The sequence below is a fragment of the Miscanthus floridulus genome, chromosome 8 (genome assembly GCF_019320115.1).
Source record: "Miscanthus floridulus cultivar M001 chromosome 8, ASM1932011v1, whole genome shotgun sequence".
Taxonomy (NCBI): Eukaryota; Viridiplantae; Streptophyta; class Magnoliopsida; order Poales; family Poaceae; genus Miscanthus; species Miscanthus floridulus.
In genome coordinates this window covers 182030232-182045940 of record NC_089587.1, presented here as the reverse complement: position 1 = coordinate 182045940, position 15709 = coordinate 182030232, and the positions used below count along the sequence as shown (strand labels likewise).

At 48.7% G+C, this 15709-nt stretch overlaps 1 protein-coding gene across 1 annotated transcript; it reads left to right on the top strand.

Annotated features, from left to right (window-relative positions):
- Positions 1 to 2509: 2509 nt before the first annotated feature.
- On the top strand, positions 2510 to 11049 carry LOC136470278 ((+)-neomenthol dehydrogenase-like). Its single transcript, XM_066468174.1, has 4 exons — positions 2510 to 2535; positions 2649 to 2925; positions 8460 to 8642; positions 10654 to 11049. The coding sequence occupies exons 1-4, from the start codon at positions 2510 to 2512 to the stop codon at positions 11047 to 11049; spliced, it is 882 nt and encodes a 293-aa protein (XP_066324271.1).
- The last annotated feature ends 4660 nt before the right edge of the window (positions 11050 to 15709 follow it).

Genomic DNA, 15709 nt, shown 5'->3' with positions numbered 1-15709 from the left:
AGACGTAGGACCCCAGCGTCCGGTCACCACATGACCAGCGTCCGGTCTACTCTGTGAGACCCTATCTTTTCTGTATAGGGCATCGGTGGCACCGTCGGATTGTCCGCACTCTATAGGCGGACACTCCGCCGGTGTAGTTTTGAACCCTTGCCTTCGTTCCTTCACCGAGTTGATCCACATCAACTCCAACTTCTTCTCCTTTGCAAATGTGCCAACACCACCAAGTGTACACCACCATGTGTATATGTGTTAGCTTTTCACAAACATCTCTCAAAGGATTAGCCACTCAACTTGACACACCACTCGATCCTAGTGATGATGCAAAGTTAGATCACTCGAGTGACACTAGATGACCGATATGCAAGTAAGTTTGCCCCTTTTGATAGTACGACCATCTATCCTAAACCTGGTCATCAACTTCTCTACACACCTATGATTAGTGAAATGAAATGCTCTAGGTTATACCTTTGCCTTGCGCATTCCATTTTATCTCCTCCAATATCGATGCAACATATGCACCAACATGATCAACAATGATATGATCCACTTCATATCATCACGTGATCATATTGGTTCATCGATCTTGACTTCACTTGCTTTTCACTGTTGCCTTCGTCCATTGGCGCCAAGTCTTGGTTAAGCTTCACCGCCACGCGGTCCATCGCTCCAAAGCCTCCAACTTGCCATTCACGCTTTCAACCGGTCCATCAAGCCAAGTCATGTCTTGATCTTCTCCACCTTGATCACATGACTCAATGTCATGTCTCATTTGTAATGAGCTCCTTCATCATCACATGTGTGAGCTTTACAACATCTCCAAGCCATTTTCACCTTCATGGCATATGTTGCTCACACACATGTACCTGTGAACTAATCACCTGTGTATCTCACATAAACACAATTAGTCCACTTAGGTTGTCACTCAATTACCAAAACCACACAAGGACCTTTCAACGGGGAGCGCTGCCTGGCTTGTGGTGGCGGGGAAGACGGGCTCACTCGGACCTGCTGGCTTCAAACGTCGGTGGTGGATGCGATAGCGAAAGTGGAACTCCGCGGGTGTCGGATGCGACGGCGAAAGTGGAAGTCGCGCGGGCGGTGGCGGCGACGGTCTCCCCGACGCCGATCGTGAGAGACGAGGAGCGTCGTGAGTCAAGGGGCGGGAAATGCCCCCGACCTGTTGCCTCGTGGATTTCTCTCCCATGGAAAACGTAAGGAAGCGGGCGAGATTCCGCGTCTCTTCAGCTTCCAAACGCGGTAGGAGATTACCCCAGGGGAGGTGGCCCCGTGGGTTTCTCGCCCCGGGAAGACGCCGGGATCCCAGCGGGAATTGGTGCTGCCAAAGTAGCCCTTCGTGTGTTGCGCCGCCGCGCTCAACAACTAGTGTCGCGCCATCACGTTTCGCTTGACCGCTCGGGTTGGGCCGCCGCTTTGCCATGCTCACCCTCGCGCACCGCGTTGCCGCTCGCCCATGAGCTACATCATATTGCTGGCGTCTGGTTGCTGGAGAGTGGGAGAGAGAACAGAAGAAAAAAAAGAAAGAGAAAAAGATAAAAGTGATAATTATGGATTTTATATCAGAGTTTTTAGAAATGATTTTTTTTGCTGTGACAGTTACGAAAAAATCATTCAAAGTTTTAAGGGTTGAGACTGCCGTAACAATATGAATTTGTACTCCCTCAATCCACAAAAAAAAATGCAATTATAAGACCCATGCCAATCAAACTAACTCAAATTTAACTAAATTTATATTAAATAGTATTAGTATTTATGTCTTTAAATAAATTTTTATAAAAATATATATTCTATAACTAATCTAATGTTGTTTATTTTGTATCATGAATGTTAATATTTTTTTTAATATAAATTTAGTTAAATTTTAAACTGTTTGACTTTTTTAAAAAAATAAGAATTGCATTGTTTAGTTAAAATTTAAACAGTTTGATTTTTTAAAAATTAGAATTGCATTATTTCGAGGACCGGGAGTAGTTGATAACGGCCTCGGAGGGACACCTACTACTACTTTATGCACAGCTCATTGCGGTAATAATTCGCGTACCTCCTTTTTGTCAATCACACACGTATAATTGTCAGAAGCTGTCTGTACAAGTACACAACGGAGGAGCAGCACTCTGGTATCGCTTCGCTTTCAGACGTGGTTAGCTGAGTCGTTGACCACAACTAATCCCATTCATGAGATGAGCATGCCCCACTGGCCAGCCACTGGCCTCTGGCCTCCGCTCCACCTCCACTTGCTCTCCAGTCTCCATGGCTCCATCAGCTTGGTTTCACAACCCGTCCGGCCGTCCCGTCCCTATATATAAACGCTCCCTTGGCTGGCTACTTGCTTGTCCCTTCCATTTCCATCACTTGCAACTAGCTAGCTTAGCTTAGCTCCCGAGAGAACTCGCTGCCGCGCTCCATCTCGTTTGCTTCGTTCACTCCAACTTTCCAAGCTCCAGCTCCCGGTGGATCGGAGATCAGGCGGCGGTAACCACCAGCTCGATCGATGCCGTCATCGTCGTCGTCGATCAAGTGAGTAGTACACTACTATCTCGTTGTGTAAAACCAGCATTAGCTTCGGCCTTCGATCAGCTAGCTCGATCGAGTTCATTGCTGATTTGTTGCGCTGCGCGGCATGCATGCAGCAGGGCGGCGGCGTGGTGGACGGGGGAGACGGTGGCGGTGGTGACGGGCGCGAACCGCGGCATCGGGCACGCGCTGGCGGCGCGCCTGGCCGAGCAGGGCCTGTGCGTGGTGGTCACGGCGCGGGACGAGGCGCGCGGGGAGGCCGCCGCGGCCGCGCTCCGCGCCAGGGGACTCCGCGGCGCCGTGCGGTTCCGCCGCCTGGACGTCGCCGACCCGGCCTCCGTCGACGCGTTCGCGTCCTGGGTGCGCGACGAGCTCGGCGGCCTTGACATCCTGGTGAGCCTGCCCGATCCGCCCATGCATGTGTATGTTGATGCCGTCGTGTGTCGTGCGCGCCGCGCCTTTAATTACTTGCCCGTTCCTTTCCCTCGCTTTAATTTTCCTCGGGCTTCGGGCGTCTCATTTTAGCCTTTGGGCCATGTTGTCTAGTATATGGACTAAAAGTTTTAGTCAATTTTAGTCTATGAACTAAAAGTAAACTAAAGTGGTATTTGGTTTCTTAAACTAAAATGGACTAAAGTGGAGAGAGAGGACAATAAATGAGAGACATGGGTGTCTCCATCATCTTTTAGTCCATTTTAGTCCAGTTTTATGGACTAAAGGACTAAAGGATTTTAGTCCACTTTTAGTCCAAGTGTTTGGCTGTTTAGTCCAACTAAAGTATAGATTTTAGTCCATACTTTAGTCCATGGGAACCAAACAACCCCTTAGTTCTCCCGATTCCTGAATTTGGCACTATGCAAAAAGAAGATTTTCCGTCACATCAAACTTACGGTATATATATGGAGTACTAAATATTAACGAAATCAAAACTAATTACACCATCTAATTGTAGATAACGTTTTGAGCCCGTTCCCAAGGTACAGATACTATCAATGATCCAGCGCTAGTGGATGTGGAGCATAACACTGTGGACTGTGGTGTGCCGTGCCGTCGATTGAAAGTCCCAAGCATTTTCTTTTTGTGCAGGTCAAACAAAGTGCTTCACAGCAAAACACTGTGTGTACTGTGTATGCCTATATAAGAAGAACACGAAAGATGTACCATTTTCTGTCATATAAACCCAACGTCACTATGTATGACTTAAAATTTTGTATTTGCGGCAGTTCGTCACTAGCTTGGCAAGCGTGGTACTGGTAGCAGTGGTCTACCTAACACCGCCAGTCCGTCACCACTCTTTTTAGCCCGTATTTAGTTCGCGAAATAAAAATTTTTAGATATTACATTAGATGTTTTGGGGATGTCGGAAGGGATTTTCGGATACTAATAAAAAAAACTAATTACATAGCTGCTCGTCTGGAAACTGTGAGACGAATTTATTAAGGCTAATTAATCTATCATTAGCGTAGGTTAGTTATTGTAGTGCTTATGGCTAATCATGGATTAATTAGTCTTAAAACATTCGTCTCGCGATTTCCAACCAAACTGTGCAATTAGTTTTTTTTCGTCTATATTTAATACTCCATATATGTGCCGCAAGATTCGATGTGATAGTTTGGGGTGAAAAATTTTTGGAACTAAACAAAGCCTTATTACATACGGTCTTGCCTGAACAAGTCACGCTCACGCACACACAATTGAGCTCATGGTAGTCATCGTTAGAGCAAGGCTAATAATACAGTCGGCTTGCTGACTGTAAGGTTCTTTGCAGCCTTCTCTCAGCCCACTCATATAGTAGTTAGCTCTTTACAGTTAATACATGGCCCACTTGTCTTTCTCACAGACTTTCTTGGTTCTTGTGCCCAAGCCGGCTATAAGCTTACAGCCCGCTTCTCCTTTCTCTCCTCCCCTCTCTCCTCCATCTCAGCATTTAGTCGGCTTACAGCCTGCTATTATACTTGCTCTTATGCGCAGCAATGACCTTACCATTTCGCCGTGTAGACGCCGTGTGTCAGTGTGTGTAGCCCGGCCGCCAGTAATTTGAGTCGACGCGCATGAACCAGTCCGCAGCTCACACTCATCGATTCATAAGATATATAGACTTCAAAATCATCATCCTCACTAAATTTAGGATAATCTCGCTAGCAGTCTTATACCTGGTCTCCTCCCAATCCGTTGAGCTCGCTAGCTCTTCGGTCTCTTGCGACCGGAAAATTATATTAGGTGCTCAAGTTTCATTATTATGCCCTAATAACGCGGCAAATGTTTCCGGCCGGCGGTGTCAAACTTCTGAGATACATTAGTAGCTACCCAGTCTACTTGGAATTCAAGCATTTCAATTCAATCATAGAAAAGCCACGGCAGAAATCACAAAAATATTCTGTGTACAGTTTAATTTGGAATTAAGTCAAGTCGCCCATTTGATCGGAGATCCTTTATGCTTATTATATATGCATATATAATATACACGCGCTACTAGAACCATATATATAAAATATGGGTGTATGTCTGGTTAGAAATTCGGTTCAAGGTGGTGTTTGGTTGGGCTAAGGAAACGCAAATGTAAAGGGAGTGAAAAAAACAGCGCAAACGTAAACAATGTAAGCCATTACTTGATTTGTTTGGTTGACCTTTGTAACGGTAACAAACCGAGCAAGAACACATCGACGTCTACGAGCTTCTGCGCGCTGCATCGGTACCTCCTGGGGGGGGGGGGGGGGGGGGGGGGGGGGACGGCTAGCCCGGGTCCGTCAGCTACGTGGCCTCCCTCGTGCAGGCCGCCGGGCACCACGACTGGGCAGATCTGCAGCTGGGCGCCGGAGAAGTTGCTGCAGATCGACGATGATGCCCGCTGGCTCACGTTGTCGACGAGGAGGAGGCGGGTGGAGCCAGAACTGGCTCCTCAGCTACCTCAACGACGGCGTCAAGGGCATCGCCTCGTGGATCCGGGAACCCCATGCCGCCGGCGCCGAGCAAGCTAGTCACCGGCGGACGCGTTGCCCTGCTGCCGAGCGAGCAAAAGGCTGAACGCTTGAGCTGCTGGGTGGAGCAGTGGAGACGACGATATGATTCGGTTCTGTTTTTTTTAATCGACGGGATACAGACCGGTATCCAATTGCGCTCGAGTGAAGGCGGTATCGACTTTGTATACACCAGTAGAGAAACTACTTTTACTCCCGGTTTCCAACCCCTTTAGTCCCGGTTTTGGAACCAGGAGCACGAATTCGGGACTAAAGGGTCTCTCCTTTAGTCCCGGTTTCGCGTCCGGGACTAAAGGTGGACCTTTAGTCCCGGTTGGTAATACCAACCGGGGCTAAACCCTTTAGTCTCGGTTGATAATACCAACCAGGACTAAAGTTTTTTTTTTGTTTCTATTTCTATTTTCACGCTGCTACCAGGTTTTTTTTGTTTCTATTTCTATTTTCCTTTTTTATCTATTTTCACGCTGCTACCGAACTAAAGGTTTTCTTTTTTTTTCTATTTCTATTTTCTATTTTTTTTCTTTTTTTAATTGATGATTCGTTTTGGTTTTTGAATACGCATTCTACGCTGCTAGAATATACGTACGTTTATAATGTTCAACATTTTGTATAAACTATAGTACGAAGGACCTTTAGTCAAGGATCAGCGGTACAATCCCATAGAGCAGATCCTGTTCAAGTTCGTGCTGCATGGTTCGAGAGCTGAGCTTTTAAGTTAGCTTTCACTTTTCTGAACAAGCGAGGTGGTGCTAATAGGTGGGACTGGCCAGCAATTCCAGTATATTGCGTACTGGGCCGGCCCATCGAAGCTCCTATAAACACCCGGGACTAAAAGACCTTTAGTTCCGGCTGGTAATATCAGCCGGGACTAAAAGTATATCTTTAGTCCCGGCTCGTAATACCAGCCGGGACTAATTGATTTCCTACGTACTAGTGTAGCAGCTAGCTAGCAGTCCTCGATGGTCAGCTGAGATCAGCCGGGACTAATTGATTTTCTACGTACGTAGCAGCTAGCTAGCAGAGAGACACGTACTGTCATGTCCTGACGGTGAACAGCTAGCTAATGTACTAGCTAGCTAATGTAGCAGCTACTCTACGTACTAGTCCCGGTTGAACAAAATGTCGCTCTCGTATTCGGTTGGAGACCTTTAGCCCCGGTTGGAGACAGCAACCGGGACTAAAGGTTCATTTCTAATCTCGGACGGAGCCTAACCGGGAGTAGACTTTTACTCCCGGTTGGAGGGACCAGCCGGGAGTAAAAGTTAACATTTAGTCCCGGTTGGTAGCTCCAACCGGGACTAAAGGTCCCCTGCAACAAAAGGCTGCCACAGTAGCCGTTGGGCAGGACCTTTAGTCCCGGTTAGAGCTACCAACCGGTACTAAAGGTTTCTCTAGTCCCGGGCACGAAAAATACCGGGACTAAAGCCAAATTTCGAAGTGGATCAAAAGTCGTTTCTCTACTAGTGATAGTCGGGTATTAGATAACGTCGGGAGTTGATTACGCATGGGCTGAAACAAACAGATGCAACGTCATTCGTTATCGTTCGTAATCAATTCGCGTTACATTTACCCGAACCAAACGCTTCGTTACTAATAAACTACTAGTACTAGTAAAAACGTAGCTTAAGAACCTCATGGCACACGTTAACACCCTGTTCGTTTGGCTTATAAACCACTGGTACAGAACAAAGCTTTACTCCCGGTGGGGAACCCCCTCTAGTCCCGGTTCCCCACCCGGGAGTAAGCATCCGGGACTAAAGGGGGTCATTTAGTCCCGGGTCAGGAACCGGGACTAAAGGAGGACCTTTAGTTCCAGTGGGTAACACCAACCGGGACTAAAGGTCCTCCCAGCTTTAAAAAAATAATGCCTCCCACCGCTGCGTCCCGTGAGATTCGAACCCAAGACCTCATGCATTGCCTCGCGCGTAGCTTACCACCCCACCTACACAACACGTCTGACAAAGGATGGGATGCTTCCCTTTTGAACTAACCCATCGGAGGACCTTTAGTCCCGGTTGGTGGTCCCGGTTGGTAACACCAACCGAGACTAAAGGTTGGGGACTTTTAGTTCCGGTTGGTGGCTCCAACCGGGAGTAAAGGTCCACCTTTAGTCCCGGTTGGTGTCTCCAACTGGGACTAAAGGTCCCCTGCCACTGTGCCGAGCGCAGTAGCCGTTGGGCAGGGACCTTTAGTCTCGGTTGAAGACACCAACCGGGACTAAAGGTCTCTCTAGTCCCGGGCGCAAAAAATGCCGGGACTAGAGCCCATTTTAACCTCAGATGAAAGGTCCGTTCTCTATTAGTGAATCATACTTTTTCCAACTAACGAATAGTATTTTTCTTTCACAATGAGCCAACAGTACGAACAGGGCATAAGTTGTATAAAAAGTAGCTACCGCAAACGCACAAGCGAGCAAAACAAGCAATGGACGGACGCGCAGGTTTCTATTTTACGTGAGCCTCACGAACTGCTCCCACTAATCCCCCACTATCCTAGCACGACGATGCATGCAACCTCGCGGTACGTGCAGCACACAAAGAGCTAATAAAGCTGTGTTCAGACTGTCTATTGATCTGCGGTTGAGTTTAGTATTGCAAAGTGGCTGGCGGCAGTTAGTTACTGCATTATGCATGGTCTCCAAATCATCACGCTCTACAATAATCCAAAGCATTATACTATTGCACTAGCTAGCTAGTAGAGTAGTAGATGGTGTATACATTACTGCTGCATTACCGCTGGAATCGATCAGAGAAGAAGACATACACGTATACATGCACGTCAACGCGTGTATAAATTAATCTGTGTTGTGCGCGACATACATATAAATAATAACATGCCGTTGAGGTGGTGGTGTACTTCATTCTGAAATCTGACACCTAGCTTGTTGCGTGGTGTGATTTTTTCATTCTGAAATCTGAGGCTGATTTTGCATGCTGTTGGCTGCTGCAGGTGAACAATGCTGGGGTGTCGTTCAACGAGATGGACACCAACTCCGTGGAGCACGCGGAGACGGTCCTCCGGACCAACTTCTACGGGGCCAAGATGCTCACCGAGGCGCTCCTGCCGCTCTTCCGCCGCTCGCCCACCACCAGCCGCATCCTAAACATCAGTTCCCAGCTTGGTCTTCTCAACGTAAGTCGTTGCTGTCAAACAAATCTTCAGTCTGATGCTTGTAGTTGTATGTCAGGTCAGTTGAAACTATGCACCGGCAGTTGCAGAGATTAATGATGGCACATGTCTGTGTTGACCTGACCTTACTAGTTTATTTCTGGCCGATCAAATTAGTCAATCACTCAGCCGGTTCGTTTGACTGTGGCTTGTCGTAAACGATAGTAAATTTTCAGTCGAAACAGTATTTTTCTCTCACACAAACCAGCCAACAGTACTTTTTCCCGAACCAGCAACGATACGAACCAGCCAACCGAACAGGCTGTCAATCCATTGAGATTTTCTGAATACTCCAAGCAGGAGGCTGCTTAAGGGTGCAAGTAGCCTGCTGTCAATGGGCTCATTCTGTTCAGAGGCATGGACTACAATGTTTGAACCCTCTACCGCAGAGACTATGTGGGCTTGTTCGGATGGTATTAAAGCCGGCTGATAAGCCGGCTGAAACTATTTTGTTGTGAGAGAAAAATATTGTAGATTCTAGCTGATGCGCCTGCCGATAAGTTAGACCCTGACCGTTGGCATGCAGGGGCATTGGCACATGACACCGTACCAGCACTTAACTGCCCGGTGCCCTGTGCCCGGTGTACAGTGTGCTGTGTCGTTCACACTCCACACCATGTATGAACTGCCGAAACTCACAAGCCATGACATGTCTGAGCCAACCTGACAACCTCCTATCGCAGAGACAGCGCCACTTGATTTGCCGTTGACATGCAGGGGCATTGGCACATGATACCATACCAGCACTTAACTGCCCGGTGCCCTCTGCCCGGTGTACAGTGTGCTGTGTCGTTCACACTCCACACCATGTATGAACTGTCGAAACTCACAAGCCATGACATGTCTGAGCCAACCTGACAACCTCCAACAAGCCACGCATGCCAGTCTAAGACTGTCTCCAACGGACTACCCAAACTATGACCCATCTACATTTTGGGTACTACACAGTGCTTTTACGTGGAAAAATCAACCTCCAACGGACTACCCAAACACAGCAGCCATTTTGCGTCCGACGAAACACGGTACGCAAATTTGCGTCCTCTCTCGTTCCCTTTGCGTCTCCTCCACGCAGGCGGGTCCCACCACCACGAGCTCAGGGACGATCGGAGCCAGGGCGGAGCTCGGGGACGACCGTCGTCGGGGTCGAGCTCGCCCGCGCCGGGGCGGAGCTCGCCCGCGTTGGGGCCGAGCTCGCCGGGGCGGAGTGCGCCGGGGCCGAGCGCGCCGGGGCGGAGCTCGCCAAGGCGGAGCTCGCCCGCACCAGGGCCGAGCTCGCCCACGCCAGGGCGGAGCGCGCCGGGGTTGAGCTCGCCGGGGCCGAGCTCGCCCGCGCCGGGGTCGAGCTCGTCGGGGCGGAGCTCGCCCCGCGCCGGGGCCGAGCGCGCCGGGGCCGAGCTCGCCCGCGCCGGGGCCGAGCTCGCCGTTCTGCTTCTCTTTTGCGTCCTCGGTTGGAAAACGGGAGTTTTGGCTGCCTATCCATTCTACTGTGTGTGACCCAATCTACCGAATGCGTCTCACGTTTAGGTCTTCCTCGTTGGAGACAGTCTAAGGTGGTGTTTGGTTGCCCTCCTAAATTTTAGTCGCTGTCCCATCGAATGTTTGAACACAAGTATGGAGTATTAAATATAGACTAATTACGAAACTAATTGCATATTTGCGAGACGAATCTTTTAAGTCTAACTAGTCCCTGATTTGACAATGCGGTGCTACAGTAAATATATGCTAATGACGTATTAATTAGGCTTAAAAAATTCATCTTGTGGAGTACCGACGGATTATGTAATTTATTTTTTTATTAGTATCCAAACACCCCATGCAACATTCTTCCGACACAAATCCTAAATTTTAGTCGCGGGATCCGAACACCACCTAACGCACGCAGACATATCAGTGCAGCGAGCTAGTGGCATTCGATCAGATGTCGGTTTCAGACGAATTCCTAATAATGCCATTTTGATTTGGCTGTGGCATGCAGAAGGTGAAGGACCCCCAGCTGCGGCGCATGCTGCTGGACGAGGCGGCGCTGACGGAGGGCGACATCGAGGGGATGGCGTCGCGGTTCCTGGCGCAGGTGGCGGACGGCACCTGGCGCGGGCGCGGGTGGCCCGAGGTGTGGACGGACTACGCCGTGTCCAAGCTGGCCCTCAACGCCTACTCCCGCCTGCTGGCGTCGCGGCTGGCGGGGCGCGGGGTGAGCGTCAACTGCTTCTGCCCCGGGTTCACGCGCACCGACATGACGCGGGGCCTCGGCAAGCGCACCGCCGAGGAGGCTGGACGCGTCGCCGCGGGGCTCGCGCTGCTCCCGCCCCAACACCTGCCCACCGGCAAGTTCTTCAAGTGGCGCACGCCGCAGCTCTACTCCAAGCTGTGACTGACTTGTATGTCACGCGCGTGTGCATCGCACGGTGCTGGGGGTGGGTGGGTTGGGTGGCTGCACTGCACCGGTCGGCGCGCGGCAGGCATGCCCGCGTGTGGTGTGCACTGTGCAGATCATGGTCATCGCCGTTTCCGTATGCAGAGATGGGTTTCCTTTTTGTTTCTTATATTTAAGACGGAAAAAATGGTAGTGCAAAAAAGAGATAGAGAACAAGTGTACGTACGTCTTTCACTGCAGTGCCGCAGTGTTACACGCATATACTTTTAAGCGTTATTTGGACTATACTCCACCACATCATATCTAAAAGCTCCTTAAAACAACTTTCTAATTTGTTTTTTTAAAAGACATTTCTAACAGTTTTGTAAAACAACTCCTAAGTGATAAATTTTCATTTTATGCATGCAATCTGCCCGGTGCTCCCTCTCTCAGCGTTTTCGCCCCCACCCTCCTCCCATCCAGTTTTAGAGTCTTATACATAAGAAGAAACTAACTACTAGAAACATATTATAAAGGAAAGGGCTAGCGCCCGGACCGTCCGGACCAACAGCGCGTCTGGATGTAGGCACACAGCTCCCGAGCCTCCTCTATCACGCGCCTGCGGGGAAAAACGGCTTGCTCACCCACGCCCGCGGGGACCACCCGAGCCTATCCGCTTTCACATGCCCGCATGCACACACAGAAGCATCAGCACCAGCAGGCGGCATGCACGCAACACCAACAAGCGACACGGTGACCCACGCAGCAACAATAGCAACATACTTTTGAAACATACAGCGACTTACGTCCGCATGCGCGCACACACACAACAACACCAATAGGCGCCGTGGTCATGTGTCTGCATGCACGCAGCACTATGGGACGCAGTGACCCACGCAGTAGCACCACACAATTGCAACATGTGCTCTCCTCCTGAGATCTACTTTTGAAACATCCAAATGAAACACTTGCAACATACGTCTAAAACAGATGAAACACTTGAAACGTGCGCTTAAAATATGCATGTATAGCCATAGCAACATATACAACATTCAGATATACTTTTGTAACATTCAGATGAAATATTTGAAACACTCGAAAACATACACTTGAAACATGCGTGTATAGTCATAGCAACATATGCAACATCCAGATGAAACACCTGAAACACTTAAAACATAGGCTTGCAACATGCGTACATTGTCATTGCAACATATGCAATATCTCAGATATATTTTTGCAACATCCAGATGAAAACACTTGAAACATAAGTTTGAAACGCCTGTAACAATTGAAACATGACATTGCCGACAGCCATGGCCTACCTGGTGGGGAACTACAGTAGCCATCAACCTCGGGTCAGGGGGACGTCGCATCGCATGCTCGCACCTGTCAGCGTGGCCCGTTGCTCCTCCTGTGATTCTCCCGTGCATGCTTGTGGCCCAGGCTCGCGCCCGTCGGTGTGCCCCCGCTGTTGCTATTCCAGCGTCGCTACTCGCTCAGCCATAGTCATCTAGCGTCGTCTGCACTAGGGGCATGGGGCGCGCGCGTGGCCGGCAATGGGGTACGGCGTGGTGGGGGGAGGGCACGACGCGGCGGGAGATGGGCGTGCGGTGGGGGGAAGGGGCCGGGCGGATGAGCGGCCACGACGCGGCTTGGCCACGCGGCCACGCGCACAGCCTGGCTCGGTGACCAGCGCTAGGCCCATGTGGGGGTGTGGGGCAGCGACTGGCGGGGTGCCTCTCGAGCGGCTCGGAGGCGGAATCTTGCGTCGCGGCCTTGGGGGCTCGGGGTCAGCCAGTCGCTCCGGATGAGAGGATGAGGAGTGGTTTTTTTGTTTTAGAAGATGGGGCCCGGTTCTACGTAGGTGTGGGAGCCGCGTCCGGATGCGGGTGACGGGGCGGACGCCCGTGCCATATTATTATCGTATTAGAAAATATCGAGGAAAGACAAAAATAGAGGTGGATATTAATTTTATTCACTTAACTAATAGTAATTAGGCTAAAACTCTAAAACCAACAAAGTTTTGTAAGGACACCCGCAATGTGTGACTTATAAGCTAGCTCTAAGCATTTTTTATATATTAATAGAAGAGAGAAAAAAGCTAGCTCTTGATCAAGAGCTAGGCTCATACACATATTCCAAGATCATATGAGAGTGTCATGTGAGACTATCCTTGTTGTGAGCTATATGCTAAAAGTTAGAACTATTGAAAAAGTTGGTTTAGAGCTAGTTACTCGCTTATACCATTTCGGGTATCCTACGGAGCTCTTAGAGATGATTTAACCAGCTAAGATGGATGTATCCGTAGGGATAGGCTGCCAGATATACTCCATTGGTCCCAAACTAAGTGCACTTATAGGTTTGGTTAGAGATATCAATGAAACTAATAAAATGACATATATACATATACATCCTATAAAGGTTGCTCCAACAAGTAATAATTGCATCTTGGGAAGAGAGAGCTAAAAAAGCTACTAAAATTATCTAGTCTATAGCTAGATGCACACTTATATTGAGACAAATTTTAATCTTAGAAGTGAACTTACTTTGGACAGATGTAGCTTGTTATCAAACACGATAGTACCTAAATTGATATAACAAAAATTGCAATAAAAATATGAATAAATAGATGTTGTCTGTGTTGCCCAAATATCAATACGGGTATCACGATATGTATGAAAACGTGGATATGTCACAATACGGGCCATTTGCTCGAGCTAGTGTATCCTTTAATCCTTCTTCTTCCTCCTCCCATATAAGGGTTCCTCTTTCTCTATATACCCTTCTAGAACCTTGCAGACCTCTCATATTGGTCCTATTCGGCTTATCCCATATCCGGCTTGTTCGGCTTCTTTTTCAGCTGGAACAGTGTTTTTCTCTCACAACATTTCAGCCAGAACAGTATTTTTTAGCCAATTTCAGCCAAAATTCAGCAAGCCGAACGGGGCCATTATGCTGTGATTTTGATTTGTGAGTTCGATTCAATTGAGGTTGGTGACAATTGGCATCAGAGCTGTCAATGCGTGGGCTCTCCAGTTCCACCATGGATTCTGCAGAGGAAGGTGCCGCAAGGCTGACTCGGTGCGAGGAGAAGATGGATCAAATTCGAGGCCAACACAGCACTACTCCGGGCGGCCAATCAGGCCTTCTACAAGCCCATCAATAACGACTTCGCTTCCTCCAACACCAAGCCCGACAACAACAACTCCACCTCCTCCAACGCGTTGTTGACGGCACCATCTGCAGCACAGGACATCGCCCCCCCAGCATCCCCATCACCAACCCCGACAACTGCGAGCATGAGATCGATCGACCTCTCCACCAACAGGAAGCCTGCAACAACCTCCGCAACACCGCCCACATCTTCCTCGACCCTTGCTCCGTCCCGTGTTGATGACCTTGTCCAATTCTGCAACATTGAAGACCATGCCACATTTGCACACCGAGTGGTCGACATCGGGACTCTACCAGGCCATCTTGGCACCGTCCATGACTCCCTCAGTCTCTGCTCGCTCTCAGCATGTCATCCTCGTTGACGTTGACGCCTCTACCAAGCTTCTCCGAGTGATGCTCACCATGTTGACATCGAGTCGCAGATGCAGTCTGCGCATTCCAGCACCAGTGAGTGAGTCGCCCACCACTCTAACTTCACTCGCAGCTACCTTCTCACTTGATAACAAGGGACACAGCTTCTTCATCAACTTCACCAACTCTGTTCTGATTCCAGCAGCGGGCATAGTCATGTCCTATGTTGAGACCGGTTCCTGCAGTGCATATGAAGTGATCGAGGTAATACCCCTTGATTCGTCCGCTTTCTCCATCGATGATACGTGTTATCCAAACGAGGATGTATTGTACTGGCCAAAGGATTTGCTACTATATATATAATTTTAGATAATGGAACAAAGTTCCAGCCTCTACCATCAAGGGATGGTACACAGCTGAAGATTTGCTACTATATACCTATGTCTTTGGTGTTTTCAACTTTAGTTTGTTATCCTGTGCAACACTTACAAAACAGTCTGAGCTGCAGCAACCATGGCCACCCCTATTGAATATTGTGTGGTTGTTCGTACCTAGATAGGTCCAACACCATGGCCATCTCTCATTTTCTAGTTGAAACATTGTCAAAACAAAACAACAAATGATTAGCAGTGATTGATGTGTTGTCCAAACCACTAAAAAATCACATGCATTGTCATTTCTATTACACTCACGGAGAGAACAATGGTTCAAGATTATTGTCATTCACCAGCCATCATGGTGCTTCTGTACGTCTAGAAGCTGGGATCATCTCCGACCTTGGCCACCACCACTGATCAAACAAGTCATGATCAGATCAAGCCCTCTGTTATAGGAGACCATAGCAAATTGGGATGCTGCATCATGAAGTCATTATCACAACCGATACCATGCTTATCTTTTGGGTGTTATAGAGTAGCCTTATCGTTGATGTCTCCCTGGCCACCTGATCGACTTGTTTGGCTTACAGTTCCATGACATGACGAGTTGCGATGTGCCCAGGACAATAATCATAATGGGGCTTCTTTTTGCTAAAAGTTGGCGCTAGTTGAGAGGTGGCAAAGCAAGGCTACAAGTGAGCTTTTCACACATAGAGATGAATTTATGAATCTGTGCAACCTCACTAGCATTTGGAAAGAGATGGAAGATGTAT

Bases quoted from the DNA above. Each gene is read 5' to 3' on its own strand.
- LOC136470278 (XM_066468174.1), top strand. From the start codon at position 2,510: ATGCCGTCATCGTCGTCGTCGATCAA. The intron at 2,536-2,648 runs GTGAGTAGTACA...GCATGCATGCAG, and splicing joins TCATCGTCGTCGTCGATCAA to CAGGGCGGCGGCGTGGTGGA. The intron at 2,926-8,459 runs GTGAGCCTGCCC...TGGCTGCTGCAG, and splicing joins TCGGCGGCCTTGACATCCTG to GTGAACAATGCTGGGGTGTC.